At 44.8% G+C, this 15796-nt stretch overlaps 1 protein-coding gene across 2 annotated transcripts in view; it reads right to left on the bottom strand.

Annotated features, from left to right (window-relative positions):
• The window catches only part of XPO6 (exportin 6), a 49454-nt gene that overhangs the window by 7687 nt on the left and 25971 nt on the right, over positions 1–15796 (bottom strand). The window contains exons 8-17 of one of the 2 annotated variants that reach the window (XM_085237226.1): positions 12855–12981; positions 11951–12060; positions 9604–9712; positions 8787–8879; positions 6805–6874; positions 5582–5741; positions 4755–4847; positions 2855–2999; positions 1676–1822; positions 851–1040 (exon numbers count right to left, since the gene is read on the bottom strand). In XM_085237226.1, coding sequence (XP_085093352.1) covers positions 851–1040; positions 1676–1822; positions 2855–2999; positions 4755–4847; positions 5582–5741; positions 6805–6874; positions 8787–8879; positions 9604–9712; positions 11951–12060; positions 12855–12981 — 1244 coding nt within the window. The remainder of the gene's footprint in view (positions 1–850; positions 1041–1675; positions 1823–2854; positions 3000–4754; positions 4848–5581; positions 5742–6804; positions 6875–8786; positions 8880–9603; positions 9713–11950; positions 12061–12854; positions 12982–15796) is intronic. The other variant, XM_085237227.1, reaches the window with a different exon arrangement.

The raw sequence follows: 15796 nt of genomic DNA, 5'->3' as shown, positions 1-15796 counted from the left end.
ATTATTTCCAACACAATATAGATAAAGAAAAAACAGTCAAGGCAGAAGCTTATTCTGATAGCAAAATATCCTGCAAATCTCTGTTTGTGGAAGTAACAATTGGAGTGATACACAATCACTAAATAAACTACCCCAGAAGTCAGAACTGACCCACGTGTGCAGGCTGACCCTCTTATGAGGCTCAACCAACCCTCTCCATGCTCCCTCATCCCACAGAGCCGACCAGCAAGTCAGTTTTGTCAGAAGCTGTGATGCTGTGTACCTATAAGCAAAAAATTCATACAAACAAACAAAAAAAAAGCACAACAAAAAGACAAGACACCCAAAAGCAGTCACAAAACACACACAGCAGCTTCAAAAGGCCCCTAAACCCCATCATTTCAGGGCTCTCATCCTACACATACATACCCTCAGCAGTACTTCTGAAGTCTAGAAGAAATTCTTATTTTCCCCTTTAAGCTTCTTAAACCATAATCTTCATTAACACTGCCTCCAGTCAATGCTTCCAGTACTACAGCGTGGTAGTCCCAGCATTAGGTTGCTCAGCATCCCCAGTGCAATCAATGCCATTCAAATTTGTATTGCAAACTTGATCCCACTTTCCCTGAGCAACTGAGGAAGACAGTACTCTGACGGAGCAGTCTGCAGCAGCCTGGGGTGAAAGCATCCCTCACAAACCATAGAGGAAGTGTTCCTTACAAAAAAGAAACTAATTGCTCCTTTCCTAGCCTTCCCACGTGCTCAACAGCTCTCAGGCAAAATAATTACTGGAAAGACAGCTCAACCACTCCCTCCAACAGTCAGCATTGCAACTGCAGGAGGCCAGCACACAAAGGAGCTGGGTACTTACTGTCCTCCAGCTGCACCTTCCTCTGTGGCAATACAGCATTGGATTTCAATTGGCGATAGTCCCTGGTCAGGGCAGAGATGAGGCTGGTGTGGTTGGTGGAACGAACCGCCCACTGCTGCTCACTCTCTGGAAGATTTGGCCAAGGGAGCAACAATACATTTGATAATGCTCTGCACACCAGCACCTGGGCCTGGAAGCAACGAAACATGGAAGATTTCAGAGTTTGCTACTCACTTCTGCACAACCTTAGACTGACATTTTATGGCTGCCCAAAGCAGCAGTGCTAACTATTCGAGGAAAGAGTTCAATAGCAGTTGTGTCCAAGTGACAACCAGTAGCTCTACAAGGTGAGAGAGAAGCAAAGCTCCATCACTTCAGAGCTGGAGTCAGCTCTCATCTCTCTCTGCCCTTCTGTGCAACAAGAACTCAGTGTTCCTTATATCTCCAAAACAAAGACAATGCCAGTTCTGTTGCTCTGTCTGGTTTAGACAGGAAGCACACATTTGTACAGCACTTTGTACCTCCATGCTACTGCCCAATGCAATAGAATCCCCATCTTTGCTGTGGCTTTTCAGTAATTCTGTAATACATTCATTTGGAGTGAGGTATCTAGAACGCTAACAGAAGTTTCACCAACTCTTTCCATATGTCAGAATCCATATGCCAGTACTGCAAAGACAATGCACTCAGGGCCTGTGTCAGCAAGTGAGAAACAAGTAAGATTTAAGAGCTGCAACTGTGTTTTTTCCCTATTCCGCAGCTTGAAATAGACAACCATTGACAAACTGCCACTATGATTCCTTGATGTGCACAGAGCTGAAGCACCTTATCAGGAAGCCGCTGGGCAGAAGTGTCTGTGATTCTGTTGAACACCTTCTGCACTGCAGGGATGCTGATCAGGAACACTGGTCGCACCGTAGTGGCTAAAGAGACCAGCAGGTGGCACGCAGACAGCAGCAACTTCTCCTGCACCTGGAACAGAGGGAGCACATGGTCAGGCTGCCCGGGACCACAAGGTTTGACACTTGACAGCACAGTGAGCTGCCATTACCACGCTTCTGCCAGCAAAACAGTGCAAGTATTTTTATCGCAAGGGTGGTCGCGCACTGGAACAGGCTTCTTAGGGGTGGCTGATGCCTCATCCTGTCACTGGTCGAGAGGCATTTGGATAATGTCCTTAATGTCTGCTTTAGCTTTTGGTTAATCCTCAAGAGGTCAGGCAGTTGGACTCGATACCTTTGTAGGTCCCCTCCAACTAGAATCATAATAATACCGTGGAAAAGAGATTTCCCTGTTTTCAAGCCATGATATGCCTGTAAGTTCCTTACTGTCACACTTCTGGCTGGGATAGAGTTAATTGCCTTCATAGAGGCTCACACAAAGCTGTGTTTTGGATTCTTGATGAAAGCACTGGTGTAGCACACTGGTGTTATCACTTGTTGCAGAGCACTGCTTACAGAGCCAAGAACTGTTGTGCTCCTCACACTGCCGTGCCAGTGAGGAGCTTGGGGTGCATATGAAGCCAGGACAGCTGACCCAAAGGGGTGTCCCACACCACCACAGTGCTATGCTCAGCACTAAAAGCTGAGGTAAAGAATGGGGGAATGGACCGATGGGAAGCAGGGAATGAATGAATTCCTTGTTTCTCTTTGCTTGCACGTGCTTTACCTAGAAAACTGTCTTTATCCAAACCCAAAGTTCTTGCACTTTTACCTTCCAATTCTCTCCCCCACCTCACCTGGGCAGTGAGCAAGCAGCCAGGTGATGCAGAGCTGCCTGCTGGGTACACTTATTTTTGCATTAATTTGACCCATGGTGCTATTATCTTAGACTCAGTCTTATAGGAGACGTGTTGTGGCTCTGGAAGACATATCCAACTCTCTGATTCACACCTTGGGCCATGGCACGGTCTAGAGCATGCTGAGTCCAACTACATCACCACGAGAGCCTTGCACTCTCTGTGGACGTGCAGTCCCAACCCCAGCCCAGCACTGACGTGGATACCTTTGAACTGATGAGGGGTGTGATGGCCTCCAGAGCTGTGGAGACGAGAGAGATGAACTGCTCCGGGTTCTGCCGATGCACTTCACTGTAGAACTGTGCCAGCCAGTGTGAGTAGGCCTGCAGTGCAGCCAGGGACTGAGCGTGGCTGTGGGGAGAAAGCAAGCACGAGCTGACATAAAGCAAACACCACAGGATGGCAAGTGCCGTGACACCCCAGCCTCAGGGCTCCTGTAATCAATTCCCATATTCCCTAATCCCACAGCATGAGATTCATTTCACACGCCCACTTCATTTAGCGGAAAGAGAGGGAAAATGCAATTGCCTTACAGAAGTCTTTGGGCAAATAGGCACACAGCTGTCAGCCTACATAAAACGTTCTCCAACTGCAGCTCTCCTATCCTTGTGCTGCAGATCTCACCAAGAAGAGTCTATGAACACCGATATTCCCTCCAAAAGCACAGCTTCTCCTAGATGTACGTGTCCCCACCATAGCAGCTGCGTTTGAGATCTCAGTCACCTGTGGCAGGCAGCTTCCAGGCCTGCACCAGCTCCCTCACCACACATCAGCTTGTCAGCAAGTCCAGGGGGTTTCCACCCAATGGGGAAAAACAGAGAAACCTACTTTTAGCAGCAGGATGAAGAGGTTTTCATGAATTAGCTCTCTGCCTTTATATCTTCTCTCTCCCATCCTTTGTATATTTATTGTCTCTTTCTCATTCTTCCACTAACTGAAAACTGAAACATTCCTGTGATTATGTTACATGGCCTAAAATTCTTCTTCATCCTGGACCTGGACATTCAGAAGTGTGCTGTGACTGGATTCAGCCACCAAGCAGTAATATTAAACCAACAGGATAAAGCAACCAACTGGTGGGTTGCCTGTAATTAGAGTTTATGATTATACTTTGGCAGAGAGCTATCTCATGTTTTTGAGTCAGGATGACGCTCTGGGGATCAGACAGGTGTCCTCCAAATATCTGGCAATGTATCTTTTTTAGCCTGGCACTAGAAAACGACACAATTTTCTCCAGGACATTGGACCCAAGAGCAAAGGATGAACCCCTCTAACAAATAGGAAGAGCTTCCTGAGTTATTTTAAATCAGAAAGGGAAAACACCTTTGAAGAAATATCATCTGCATAAAGCTCATTGCCAGTAACTTGGGACTAGGAAAAATCCAGCCTAGTGTGGGTTTTAAGGGAGCTGCTATTCATACAAACTGAACAAGCATAACCTTAAATTCTGCTTGCAGAATGCCAGCTGGCAGTACCAGGTTTGTACAACACAGCCATTTACAATAGAAGGTCTTTAAAAGGCTGTTAGAGCGGTGTTCTATTACCACTGGCATCAAGATTTCACACTTAATGTCAGCCTCTGGACTGAAGGCACTCATTTGTTTCAGAAATGGCCTGCATTGCTGGAAGGCATACATTTGTTTTGGAAGCCAAGGACTCGAAACTTTCTACTGAGAGAAACATTTTTACTTGAGCAATAAATCTGACTCTGGCAGCACAAAATCCATAAGCCTCAAACGACAGACCAGTCATTTCTTAAAATATCACAATTGTACACTTATTTTACCACCTAATCACGCTGCAGGTGAGCCAAGCCTTTACAATCATCGCGACGCATTGGCTTTTAGAGCTAACACAATGGGCATTTTTACTGCTGATCACAAACAGGTTTTTCTTCAAATATCAATCTGAGGAAACAGTGATTCATACGACTGACTACAGTCTTGATCCTGACCAGCCAGTGCCCTTGCTCAGCTAACAATCACAGTTTGCAGAACATTTGCCAAACAAGTGGTTAGAGTAGATATAGGAGACCCAAAGCTGTCTCCACCCCACACAGGTACTGAATCTGTACATAATAATTTGAATTGTGTATCTCATACTCACACATCAATAAGGTCAGGTTTCAATACAGATGGTACTGCAGTTTCAATGTTGTACAGTTTAATCTGGGATCCGTACAGCGTTACTTTTACCAACCTGCAAATAGATGAGTACATGGTAGTGCAACAGGACTGCAAGATGGATTTACACATGTGCAAACCAAACTGCTCATCTTATTTGACAAGCCTGTGTCAATATTTAGCTAGTATGTAGATTAGATGTAGACTATTTCCTTGCTTGTAATAAGATGGAACAAGTATGAGGCTCCTACATGGAGGTGAAACAATAAAGGCAGCTGTGTACAGTCCTGAATTTGAAGCTATACACTAAGTTTCGTGGAGGGAAAGAATCAAATATCTGCTTTTTACTTTCCACAGATCTTTTATGGAAAGAGACTTTGGTGACTTAGCTAGCAGAGACATAACTGAAGCAATCACAGAATTATTAGGTTGGAAAAAGATCTAGAATATCAAGTCCAACCATCACTTGACCTACTGAGTTCCATCACTAAACCATCTCCCTCTCTGCCACCAGACTCCACATCCCACTTCAATACATCACAAGTGCAGATTCTGGAAAACAAGTACCTTTCTCATGACTGATTTAATCCCTCCTACTAGTTATTTCTCTGGTTAAAGGTTAAAAAAGACAACTGGAAACTTAGCACCAATGAACGTAACACTTAAGGTACTAACCACTCAATTCTTCATGTCTCAATTTAATCATAACAAGGGGAGGCAGGAGGAAATCTTGGCTTTCACATTCACTGCAGTAGTAATAATCGTCCCACGGATGATGAAGGGACAGCAAACTCTCCCTTCCATTCTTACCTCTCCACCACTGTGAGAGCATCGTTAAACCTGGCAGCAAACATATCCCCAATGAAGTACTCTGCTAAACGACCAACAGCCTGCAGCAAGGAGCTCAGGTCCCTCAGGGAGCAGTGCAAACGACGGCAGTCATTCTCTGCAGTGATGTTCAGTCTGTGACCTGAAATGACATTTTGGTTTGTTAGAAGTGAATCCCAAAGACACACGTGTACATATTCACTTGTGCTAACAGGTGCTGAGTAAGAGCCTGGCAGCCTGAAAATTCATACTCCAAAAAGTATTTAACCTTGTGACTAATAAATACAGCTCTTTGGAATGGGAAACCTAATTATAAAGCTACAGGAAATGCTAAGTTTATTCTAATTACATTACAAGCATTCTTCTGAAATTAGCTTGGCAGCAGGTCACAGTTCAAAACTGAGCTCTGTCCAAGTGACTGAAATGCTCTAATTGGGTAAGACGAATTCTGCTGCCCTGACAGCCACTGTTCACATTTCTCTTTAAATGCTGAAAGTGATGTTACAAGCAATTCCAGCCTTTTTCACGTTTATTTTCCTTTATTTGGTATTAACATCCATATAAACAAGAACATTTTGGTTATCTGCTGACATCAGACAAGCAAAGCCAGCTTCACAGAGGCTATTAGCTGACTCCCTCTGCTGGCCAAGCTGCAACAGATGTTCTGACAGCACGGGCATATTTGGAGCAAGAATGCATTTGCTTCTAATTTGAAATGTGGTTATGTACTTTCCTATTTCTCAATAACAAGAAAAATACAGATAAGCAGACTTCCAAGTCTTATTGCCTCGTGTGACTTTCCTGCTGCTCAGTCACATACACCTGCTCCCCAAATATTCCAAAAGTGTCACTAAAAACGTTACCACGTTCTGCAGTAACAACTGTTTTTCTTCCCACTGCCCATCTAATCTCATTTTGCTCATCATTTCAGCAACAAGCTTCAACCTCTTATGTACCATCAGCAAAGTGTCACCCAGATCTGTACTGCCTTCTGAGCTACCCCTCCTGGCAGCCTCCAACACAAACAAACCCATGCACTACCACTTATCTGAGGATTCTTAAGTGATCATAGGACTGGAAGTACTTTGGAATAACAATTTCAGATCTGAAACAGAGCACAGAGGAAGCAGTACCAAAGCAGGTTTACAGTGTTTTGCAGCCAGCTACGCAAAGAGTGAGGAAATGTACTGGGCAGTGGTGGTTACCTGTCCCTGACGTGACCACGAACTGCTGGAGTCCCAGATACACTTCCAGGTTATCCTGCAGAACTGGAAACTAGAAAGGACAAGAAAGCAGCGTGACTTAGGGGCTTGGCAGGCAGTTAACTCAAATACCACAGTCTGTTAGAGAACAGTTTTCCTACTTCTTCCCAATGCCTTCGAAAAGATGGTTGGACAGAAGGCATGTTTCTTGGCTCTGGGCTGATTCTGCAGCTTATGTCTTGATAGCTGCCATCAAAACAATGAAGATCATCCCACTGATGGTCTGTGGCAGCTCTCCTTTTCCCACAGAGACTGACAACCAGTGTAAAAAGACAGCAGCTTGACAAGTTGAAAGGGAGGAACATATAGATGGATATTACCCAGCCCAGAGCAGGGGTACACAGCCAAGGAAAAGGCAGAGCCTGGGGCACAGGAACCTGCACTGCATCTGCCAGAAACAGAAGCATCAGCTTCTCAGAAATACAGCTACCAAAATAATATTCCACTTAAGAAGCTGAGCTCAGTGCCTCTAACAGAATACAGAAGGGAAACACCATGGCCACTTGTTGCCAAGCTGCACACTGCAGCAAGAACAGCTGAAGCCCCACAGGGAAAACAGCTAAGGGAACAAACAACAGTCGTCATGCGTCCTGGCCTGGGAACACAGAGCAGTAACCTAACTCCATCTTTCAGGACTGACTGCAAATATGCCTGCTTCTATCAATACTTCAGCTGAGCAACGCTTGAAATGTGATGCACACAGACCTGGAAGCTTTCTAATCAGCATTCAGCAGCCATTGTACTCCAGTGGTATGTATTAAGGGATTATTTGCCTTGTGCTAAATCATACAGTAACCTTCTCCTTGTAGATATTCCACCTGAAAAAATATTTTCCAACACTTTGGCATAATTCTGCTTATTTTCTACTGGCACAGTCACTATATTCAAGGAGGCTGGATTTATGGAAGTTTGTTCATCCTTCAGCAGAAGGAACTGCAGCCTTTCACCCCCCAGCTGCTGCACACTGTGTCAGTTCCTTGCTCCTGATGGAGCAGCCATTGCTCCCAGCATTGCTGCAGAGACTATTGTTCAAGAAATTTTGCCTGCTTTCCACATCTCCCACAGGGCTCAAGCATTCATGATCACATTTCTAGCACACAAGTGCCTGTCATACAGCTGCAGGAGGAGAACTATTTGAAAAGGACAACACAACAACAGCCTTCCTCATGTTAACATGCTACTTGAAGGAAACTCTTCACATAACCCATATGCTCCCTGAAACAGCTGTTCTGTTTGTTTGCCTCACCACTAAGCTGCAGAGGAACCTCCATTCATATGAGGTCTGTCTGCTCACTTCAGAGTTCCTAGCACTGTACTTCTGGTGCTTTTTTCTGCAGGCACCAGCACCTCTAACTTTGGGCTCTAGGGGTTCACAGCCTCGAGATCTCTCCTTTAGAAACCATTATAATGCTTCAAAATGAGACTGCTTTTACAATGCTCATCCCAGCAACAACAGTGACACTGGCTGGAGAGAAGCACTTATGAGTTCTGCTGTAATTCCCGATTGTCTGAGGCACTGTTCCCAGCACTTGTACCTAGCCTTTCATTTAAGTAAAGACCTCACCCTCCTAAAAAATCCTAATGATGCTCATCTGTGCAATTAACAGCGCTGCTCCTAATATAAAGGTCAAGAGAAACAGCAGGAAGTATTTACACTTGGGAAGGGGAATTTACACAGATCTTGGCATGCAGCAATTAAACTCGGGTGCTCACGACAAAGCACCCTCTTCAAAACACACCAAGAAATCTAACAAAGCCAAAAAAGAAAAAAAAGCATTTTCTTTCAATGTTTGGCCCCTCCTCCACCAAACTTTTGCTCCTAAAAGCAGAAGTTTGGAAATGTGGTCTCTGTGAACCAGCTTGCAACAAACTCCAGTGGTTGGTACTCATTTTACACCGTACTTATGGTCTGCACGACTACTTACTAGCGTGGAGAAGGCATGAGTTGGCAAGAGCTCCATGACTTTTGCAACCACTTCCAAACTTTGGCGCAAGTACCGCTGCCACTCGGTCTGCTGCTATGGGAAGAAACAAGAAGGTGAGCACAGCATTTCCAGAAGGAAACAGCCAGCCTCTTGTAGGCTGGGAATCAATGGTTGGGTGAAGCCTTTCCAGGAATCCAGATACTGAGGAAACAGTGCTCTTTTGTGACCCACCTGTTTGCAAATGATGTTACTTATTCGTACCTGGGGCAGCATGCCTAGGTTTCCCCAGAGTGATAAAGCCAGATGTGCTCACTCCTGAGGCACACTTAGTGCACAGGTGTCTGGCATCTTTTGTTCAGCACCACGTGGTTGTCTAGTGTTCTGGTCTCACATATTGGCCACCTAGTTCACTTTACCTTTCATGTCATCAGTATGGACTGAGATCATGTTTGCCGATACTGACTTTGACAAATATGCTTAAAGGAAAGTACTAACAATAGTTTAAAGCTTTTGTCTGGAAGACACTTCTGCATTTATATCCCAAAGCAATCAGGAACAGACACCAAATGCCTCCTGTAATAAGAAGCTACGTATCTATTTCTCCCTATAAGAACCAAGTTCGAAACAAAGGTCATATCCTATCAGGGAGGATAGAAGTACTTCATGCTTCTTTAACCCTCAAAACCCAACGCTAAGTGAAGCAGCAGCTGTCTGGCCTGTACAAAACACAAGCTTTGGGAAAGACATTCCAGGTGTAACGAGTGCAGAAGTTTTACTTCTGAATTTGCAGCCGTCCCTGCTCAGCTCTGCTCCTTACATCATCATCCAGTGTCTCGTCATCCAGCTCCTCCAGCTGTGCCTGGTTATACCTGAACTGGATTCGATTCAAAACCTCTGTCAGCAACAGAACCAAGGCGTCTTCGTACCTATGGCCACAGAGAAAACAGCAGGAGAGTGATAAGGCTATTCTGCAGAGACTGCTGTGCTCACAGCCCTTACAGCGAAGGAGAGATGTAAAACAGGTGAAGAGCACAGCCGTACCAGCTTGTACAGCCAACATCAAATAGATTTTGGGATTAAGAGTGCTGTGTCACTTCAGGTCACAAGCTATCTGCAAGAAAAGTCTTCGACAATATTGCTCTCTCAGAGGAAAACTGATAACTGTTAGCTAAAGCAGCAGCCCAGGAGTCCGAAACAGATAAGGCAGGAGGTGTGCTTTGTCATGAGCAATGATAGATGTCCATGAACAGGAGGCACAACCACCTCTTCCTGCTCCATCTGCTCCTCAGCAGCCTGCCTGGTGCTCTGCTTTCTGGGCAGGGAGTGTGGAACAGATGAAGCTGGGCAGAGCTGCCTCAAAAGGGGACGTCCCTGAGGCTACTTGTTGTGCTGTCCTCTTTCCCTGTGCTGACTGCCAATGAATTCAGACCTTTGCCCTATTAAAAAAAAAAAAAAAAGCCATTACCTTTTGCAATTCTACTATAACAACTCCAAATACATGCCTCTGAAAGATACCCTTTCACCTCAGGTACAATGCAGCAGATACAGCAAGCAGAAGACGCTCCTTCCCACTGATCATGTAAAATAATGCCAAGCTGCAAAATAAGCAGTCATCAGCATTTCTGCTGCCACCACTCACACCGGGAGATTTGGAGTTTTGCTGTATTTGTTTTCTCTTTTTTCAACCATCTTCCTCAAAACACAGCTTGTCCTTTGTAAGGACCAGCCACATCCTCTTCTAGGTGAGGTTAGAAAAGCAGGCATTAAGACCTGCTAACAAGGGTTCAGGGAATGATGTGATCCACATGGCAGGTACTCAGCTGTGCCACCAGCTCAGCTGCCGACAGCTTTCTGTGCAAGGTGCTGAATTCCCATTTTTTGGTAATCAGATGACAGAACTCCAGATTGGGCAATTTACCCAGAAGTACCACTGCCATCTATACAAAATGCAGAATTTATAACCACAGAACAGGAAATTTCATCTGTGCTCCTGCGGTGTAACCACACCCACGCTGTCAAACTGAGCTGTTTACATGTCTAAGGCATTAAGGAAGCTGTGGCTATAGAAGCTATCATTAAGGACAGGTAGTTTTGACAAAGCAGCAGCACACGTTTTAACCACTTTTAGCCACTCCTTTTTGTTTTATAGTATCTCCAAGATAGACAGGGCTATAGCTTGTTTCAATTCTCTCCGTGACAAAATACCTGATGTAAAGATAACACACATCACTCCTTCACCAGATGAAGGGCAGAAGGATGCCAAGGCAGAGTTCAGCAGCATTAGGCAGCAAATTAGGAACACATTATCACAAAGTTTAAGTACAAATACCTGCTGCTACTTGAGAAATTAAGAGTACACAGTTCCCACGCTGAGAGGAAGAGAGCTGCCTGCTGTAAGCTAGTTCCCATTTGCTCTTTGTGGTCATGACGCCAGGCTGCCTTTCAGTAAGTAACCACACATTTCATATGCTCAAAGGGAAAAAAGCTTCCTTGTGCAATTAGTGAAATGCATATGGCATGAGCCATGGCACTGCCAAGCCTAGAAAATCTGAACAAGATCCAGTATACTCACCTTATTTTTCTTGTTTGAATGGCAGAGAGACACCTATCTCAGGAGATGGCATCTACAAGAGAGCTGCCAACCACTGCTGCAAGTCATACATGCAATTGGCTATGGAGGTCAGCAAGAAGAACTTAATTCTCAAACACAGCACTATCAGTATTTCTCAAAAACATATCCTTTGATTTTAACAGGTATTCACAATCCTAATTAAATTAAAAAAATTCCCAATTCATCAGGTAGCCTTACGAGCTGTGTGTGAACCCTTACTGTGCAACTTACTCTGTGGTCTCCTCCTCTTGTATGAACTCTGAAATGAAAATGTGCTCTGGAACACGCTAAAAATATGTCCTAGTTCTATTTTACTTTCCAAAGTTGTCTTCCTCTGGCTGCTGGGTTCACATACAATATTTTTAAGTGACCTTTCCTTCTTGCCTTTACTTTTTCTGTTTGAATTCTGTTCAATGTGTGACAAAACTCTGAAATTCACAATTAGAGTCAGTGATTTTTAGAAAAAGAAAGGACTCGAATCACATACAGCTGTAAGCTTGCTTCTCACAGCCCTTCCACGGTGACTATGAGAGACTACAGTCTGCCTGCTCACCTGTTGAGCACTGCTTCTTTGTCAGCCAGACGGCTCTTAATTTTGCTGGTCAGGTAGTCCAAGAAGAGTGTCCAGATGTCTAAGCAAGAAAAGTAACCTTCGTGGGTAGGCTGAAACACATCAAAATTCATAATAAATTTCACCAACTACGGCAGTATCAAGTTCACACATTGCAAATATTAGTTAGCACGTGCTTCAATCCACAGGATAACTTCCTGCTGTATTGAAAGGCTTCTGGGAGGTCACTGGGGAGATCTGCTGCCTCAAGATGTCAAAAGATGAACGCAAGGTGGGAACCCAGAAATGACAAGGAGGGGCTCAGCATGAACCCATCTCATGGCTTGCTGCACCAGCTTCCAGAGTTTTATGGATCTACACCCCTGCCATTATTTACATATGGAGGTAAACAGGGACAAACTGCACTGTGACAGCTTCTACAGCATGGCAACGTGCATCAAAATCCAGTTCTTTCAAAGAGCAACACTGAAAAACACAGGGAAAGTTTCAGATACAGTAAAAACAGCAGATTCAGAAGAAAAGCAACACAGAACAGGCAAGCTGGATGGAGTTCCCAGGATGCCTTCCATTCCAAGGAGTAGCAAAAAAAAAAAAAACCCAACAAAAAAACGAACAAAGGCCCATACAAACCAGAAGTAAAGTTAAGACACTGGACAAACTGTTCTCACAAGGTAACCACACATGCCTGCTGTCTCCAACTACATCCAGGTACACATTAAAGCATGTCCCCAGTAATGCTGGAGGAGGGCCAGTGAGACAAGCCAGTTGCTTCTCCTGGGCTAGCTTTACACATCAGTCCCACGGGGCAAACCAAGCTTCCCCTGCTGGACAAGAGAACTGAACACAAGGAAAAGACCAAGAAAAAAACAACACTGTAAGGCTGTACCTGATGAAAAGTGTACTTGAACAACAGTGCCAGAAACTCAACCACGGGGAACTGGGAGTAGGATTCAATTCTTCGTAGATGGACACTCACAAAGAGACGAAGGAAGTCTGTAAACTTCTCAATGTAGCTACAATGGAAAGAAGAGAACAGAATTAAGAAAAAGCAAAAGGTGCCGCAAGGAAAAGCAATGCCATTGAAACAGTGATAAATTCACTTTAGATCCTTTCATTAAATAAAGAACGTGATAATTAATAGGCAGCAGAACAATTAAAATGTAAAGCCCTGCAACAATTACCTACAGGACGGGCAACCCTTCATTCCATTAATACCTGAAACAGCAGAAAAGACAGTCTAGTCAAAAGCAACTTTAATATTCAGGTAAATATAATCAAGTTTAATCAGGCCTGCAAATAAACACAATCCCCCACCCTAGAGAAATAAGTGTGTAACAGCAAGACTCATATTACTGATGTATAGAGGATTAGTCACATTGTACCACCAAGGGGTTCAGCTGAAAGCAAGAAGTTAAGGCAGAAGTTAGCAATACATGTGTTACAAATGTACAGGAGGTAGTGGGAGAGCCAGAAGGAGTTGCTCCTTATGCAGGGCAGAAGGTTGGCTGTCATCCCAAAACTTCTGACCAGAGCCCAGCCTTTTGTGACTGAGTCGGGCAATAAAGACAAACCTTCCTCCAAAGCAGGGGGACTTCTCAATGCTTGGGACCGCACTAAAAGGAACATCCAAAAAAAAGCCTGCTACCAAACATCAGGAGTTCAGCAAGAGCATGACCTCAGTGCAAGTACAGAGGGTTCCAGAGCACACTGCTCAAGGAAAATTATAAAGAGCACAGTGGGATAAGCTGTTGTTGTGGAACAAGGACATGACATGTCCTGCACAATGTAAGCTTCACCAAGGCTAGATATCCTCTGCACGCTGATTATGCTCAGAAGAGTGAAGCACTCCATCAGTACATGGACAGACACACTGCAACACCACGCACAAGCAGCAGAGCTCCAAGGCTGTGGGCAGAGAAACCCATCCTTCCCAGCTACAAGGAGCTCTGAAGTGTAAGAGAACTTCAAACCTCTTCTCAAAAAGCAGCAGTGAGTTTGGTTTAGCATAATTCCTGAGAGGTGAGCAGTTTTCTTCTGTTGTACTGCCTCGTCCCCCTTTCTGCAAACATTTTTTGAGTAAAAATGCTTCTTCTAGCCACAAGGCAGTCAAGACTGGAAGCATTACCAGCCAACAGAGCTGCAACACTGCTTGTTATTATAAATCTGTAAAATAATCCAATACTTTTGATCATGCATAAAGTTGACACGAGCCTTTTCTTTGGCACTGCCTGCTTGACAAGAATCAGCATCAGCACTAAACACACCTGGCCACTGACCAAATTCTTCAAAAATAAAGCAAAAAATAAGTATCCAGACCCAAACACTTCTTTCCTTTTATCTGTTTTTAAGAGGTTCTGATCTGAGACCAAAGAAATTCTTACTTTGTGCCAAGCTCTGCAAACCCCAGAGTAACATCCACAGCACCACTTCTATCCATACTGGACATTTTGCATCCTCACTTCTCATCTTCCAGCTGAAGCCAACACCACTAAAGCAGCTTAAGCTAAATCCTTTTCTTGACTATTTCAGCAGCACAACCCTTCCAAAACTGACTTCATAACAGAACAAAAGGAATCACCACCACGAGAGGCTGCTGAAAGAGACCCGGGCAGGCATGCCCTGGGGATGTGATCTACTGAGGCACGACAACTTCACCAGTACCAACTTTGTTTAGGATTGTTAGTCCAGTCAAGAAGATGCACTCAGGTGACAAGTGCACAACACTGGCTGTCTGTGCACATATCCCATAAGCAGAGGTAGCACGTTTCCAGTGTTCTGGGACATGCCCTACTTCTAGGGAAGGAACAATACCGAGGTCAGAGGGAGTCAGTCTCAAAACGAGCAAGCAGAATTCACTGTTAAACAGAAGCCACAACTCATCTAGATCCAGTATCACGGAGCTGCAAGTGAATCTAAAGGTATGGAAAAGGGGAGCTTTGTGGAAGAAACATGTAAGTCAGCTCCTCAAAAAGCCCACAGCTGGTTTCCAAATTCGCTTTTACTTCTGAGTAGGTAACAAACAGAAAAATCAGTAAGTTCAAAATCCTTCCTGCTGCATTTCCATCATCACGCATCCACAGCCAGGTACTGAGCACACTGACACAGTGATAACACATGTGCCAACATCAGCACCAGCTCTGCCATCTCCCCACTGCAGGCACTGAAAAGCAGCACCGAGCCACCCCCTGCAGCACACTGTTCTGCCACTCAACACAACAGCGAGACAAATCTCACTCCTACAAGCAGCAATATCTGATATGAAAGAGTCAGGCTGTTGTAGGCAACCAGCACGTCAGTGACTTTCTGGAAAGCAAAAGGAACACACAGCTGCTGAGCTGCTGCTTCTTCTGCTGCCCCCAGGCACGCGCTGCTGGGAGCAGAGCTCCCTGAGCTGCCTTTCAGTGGTGTTTAAAAGCAAAAACAACCAAACCAACCAAAAAAAAAAAAAACTAAAACAGAGCAATCAGAAGCTGTCACACCTCAATAAGGAGCATGAGACTTTCCTTTCGAGTCAGGACTCGCAGAACAACTACCCACTCCTTGTGTGCTTGGGTTTGTGACAGAGAAGGCAGATACCGACCAGCGAAGGGAATGCTGCAATGCCTTTACCTCACTGTGCCTCTTCTGCTGTTCTGTTACAACTGAATGAAGGGCAGGGTCAGCTCTTCTGCCACCTCAGACCTGCAGTCAAACAGCAACGAACGGGGAAAGGGGAGGAAGAGGACAGGAAAGAACACAAACCTGTGCCACCACAGCCACTTGGCAAACTGAGCCCCTGAGCAGAACCTTACCTGCGAGCACCTACCTTTCTGCCTGTCAGCACCAGCA

The sequence above is a fragment of the Meleagris gallopavo genome, chromosome 16, assembly GCF_905368555.1.
Source record: "Meleagris gallopavo chromosome 16, MGAL_WU_HG_1.1, whole genome shotgun sequence".
Classification (NCBI taxonomy): domain Eukaryota; kingdom Metazoa; phylum Chordata; class Aves; order Galliformes; family Phasianidae; genus Meleagris; species Meleagris gallopavo.
This window is presented reverse-complemented; position numbering and strand designations above follow the sequence as displayed.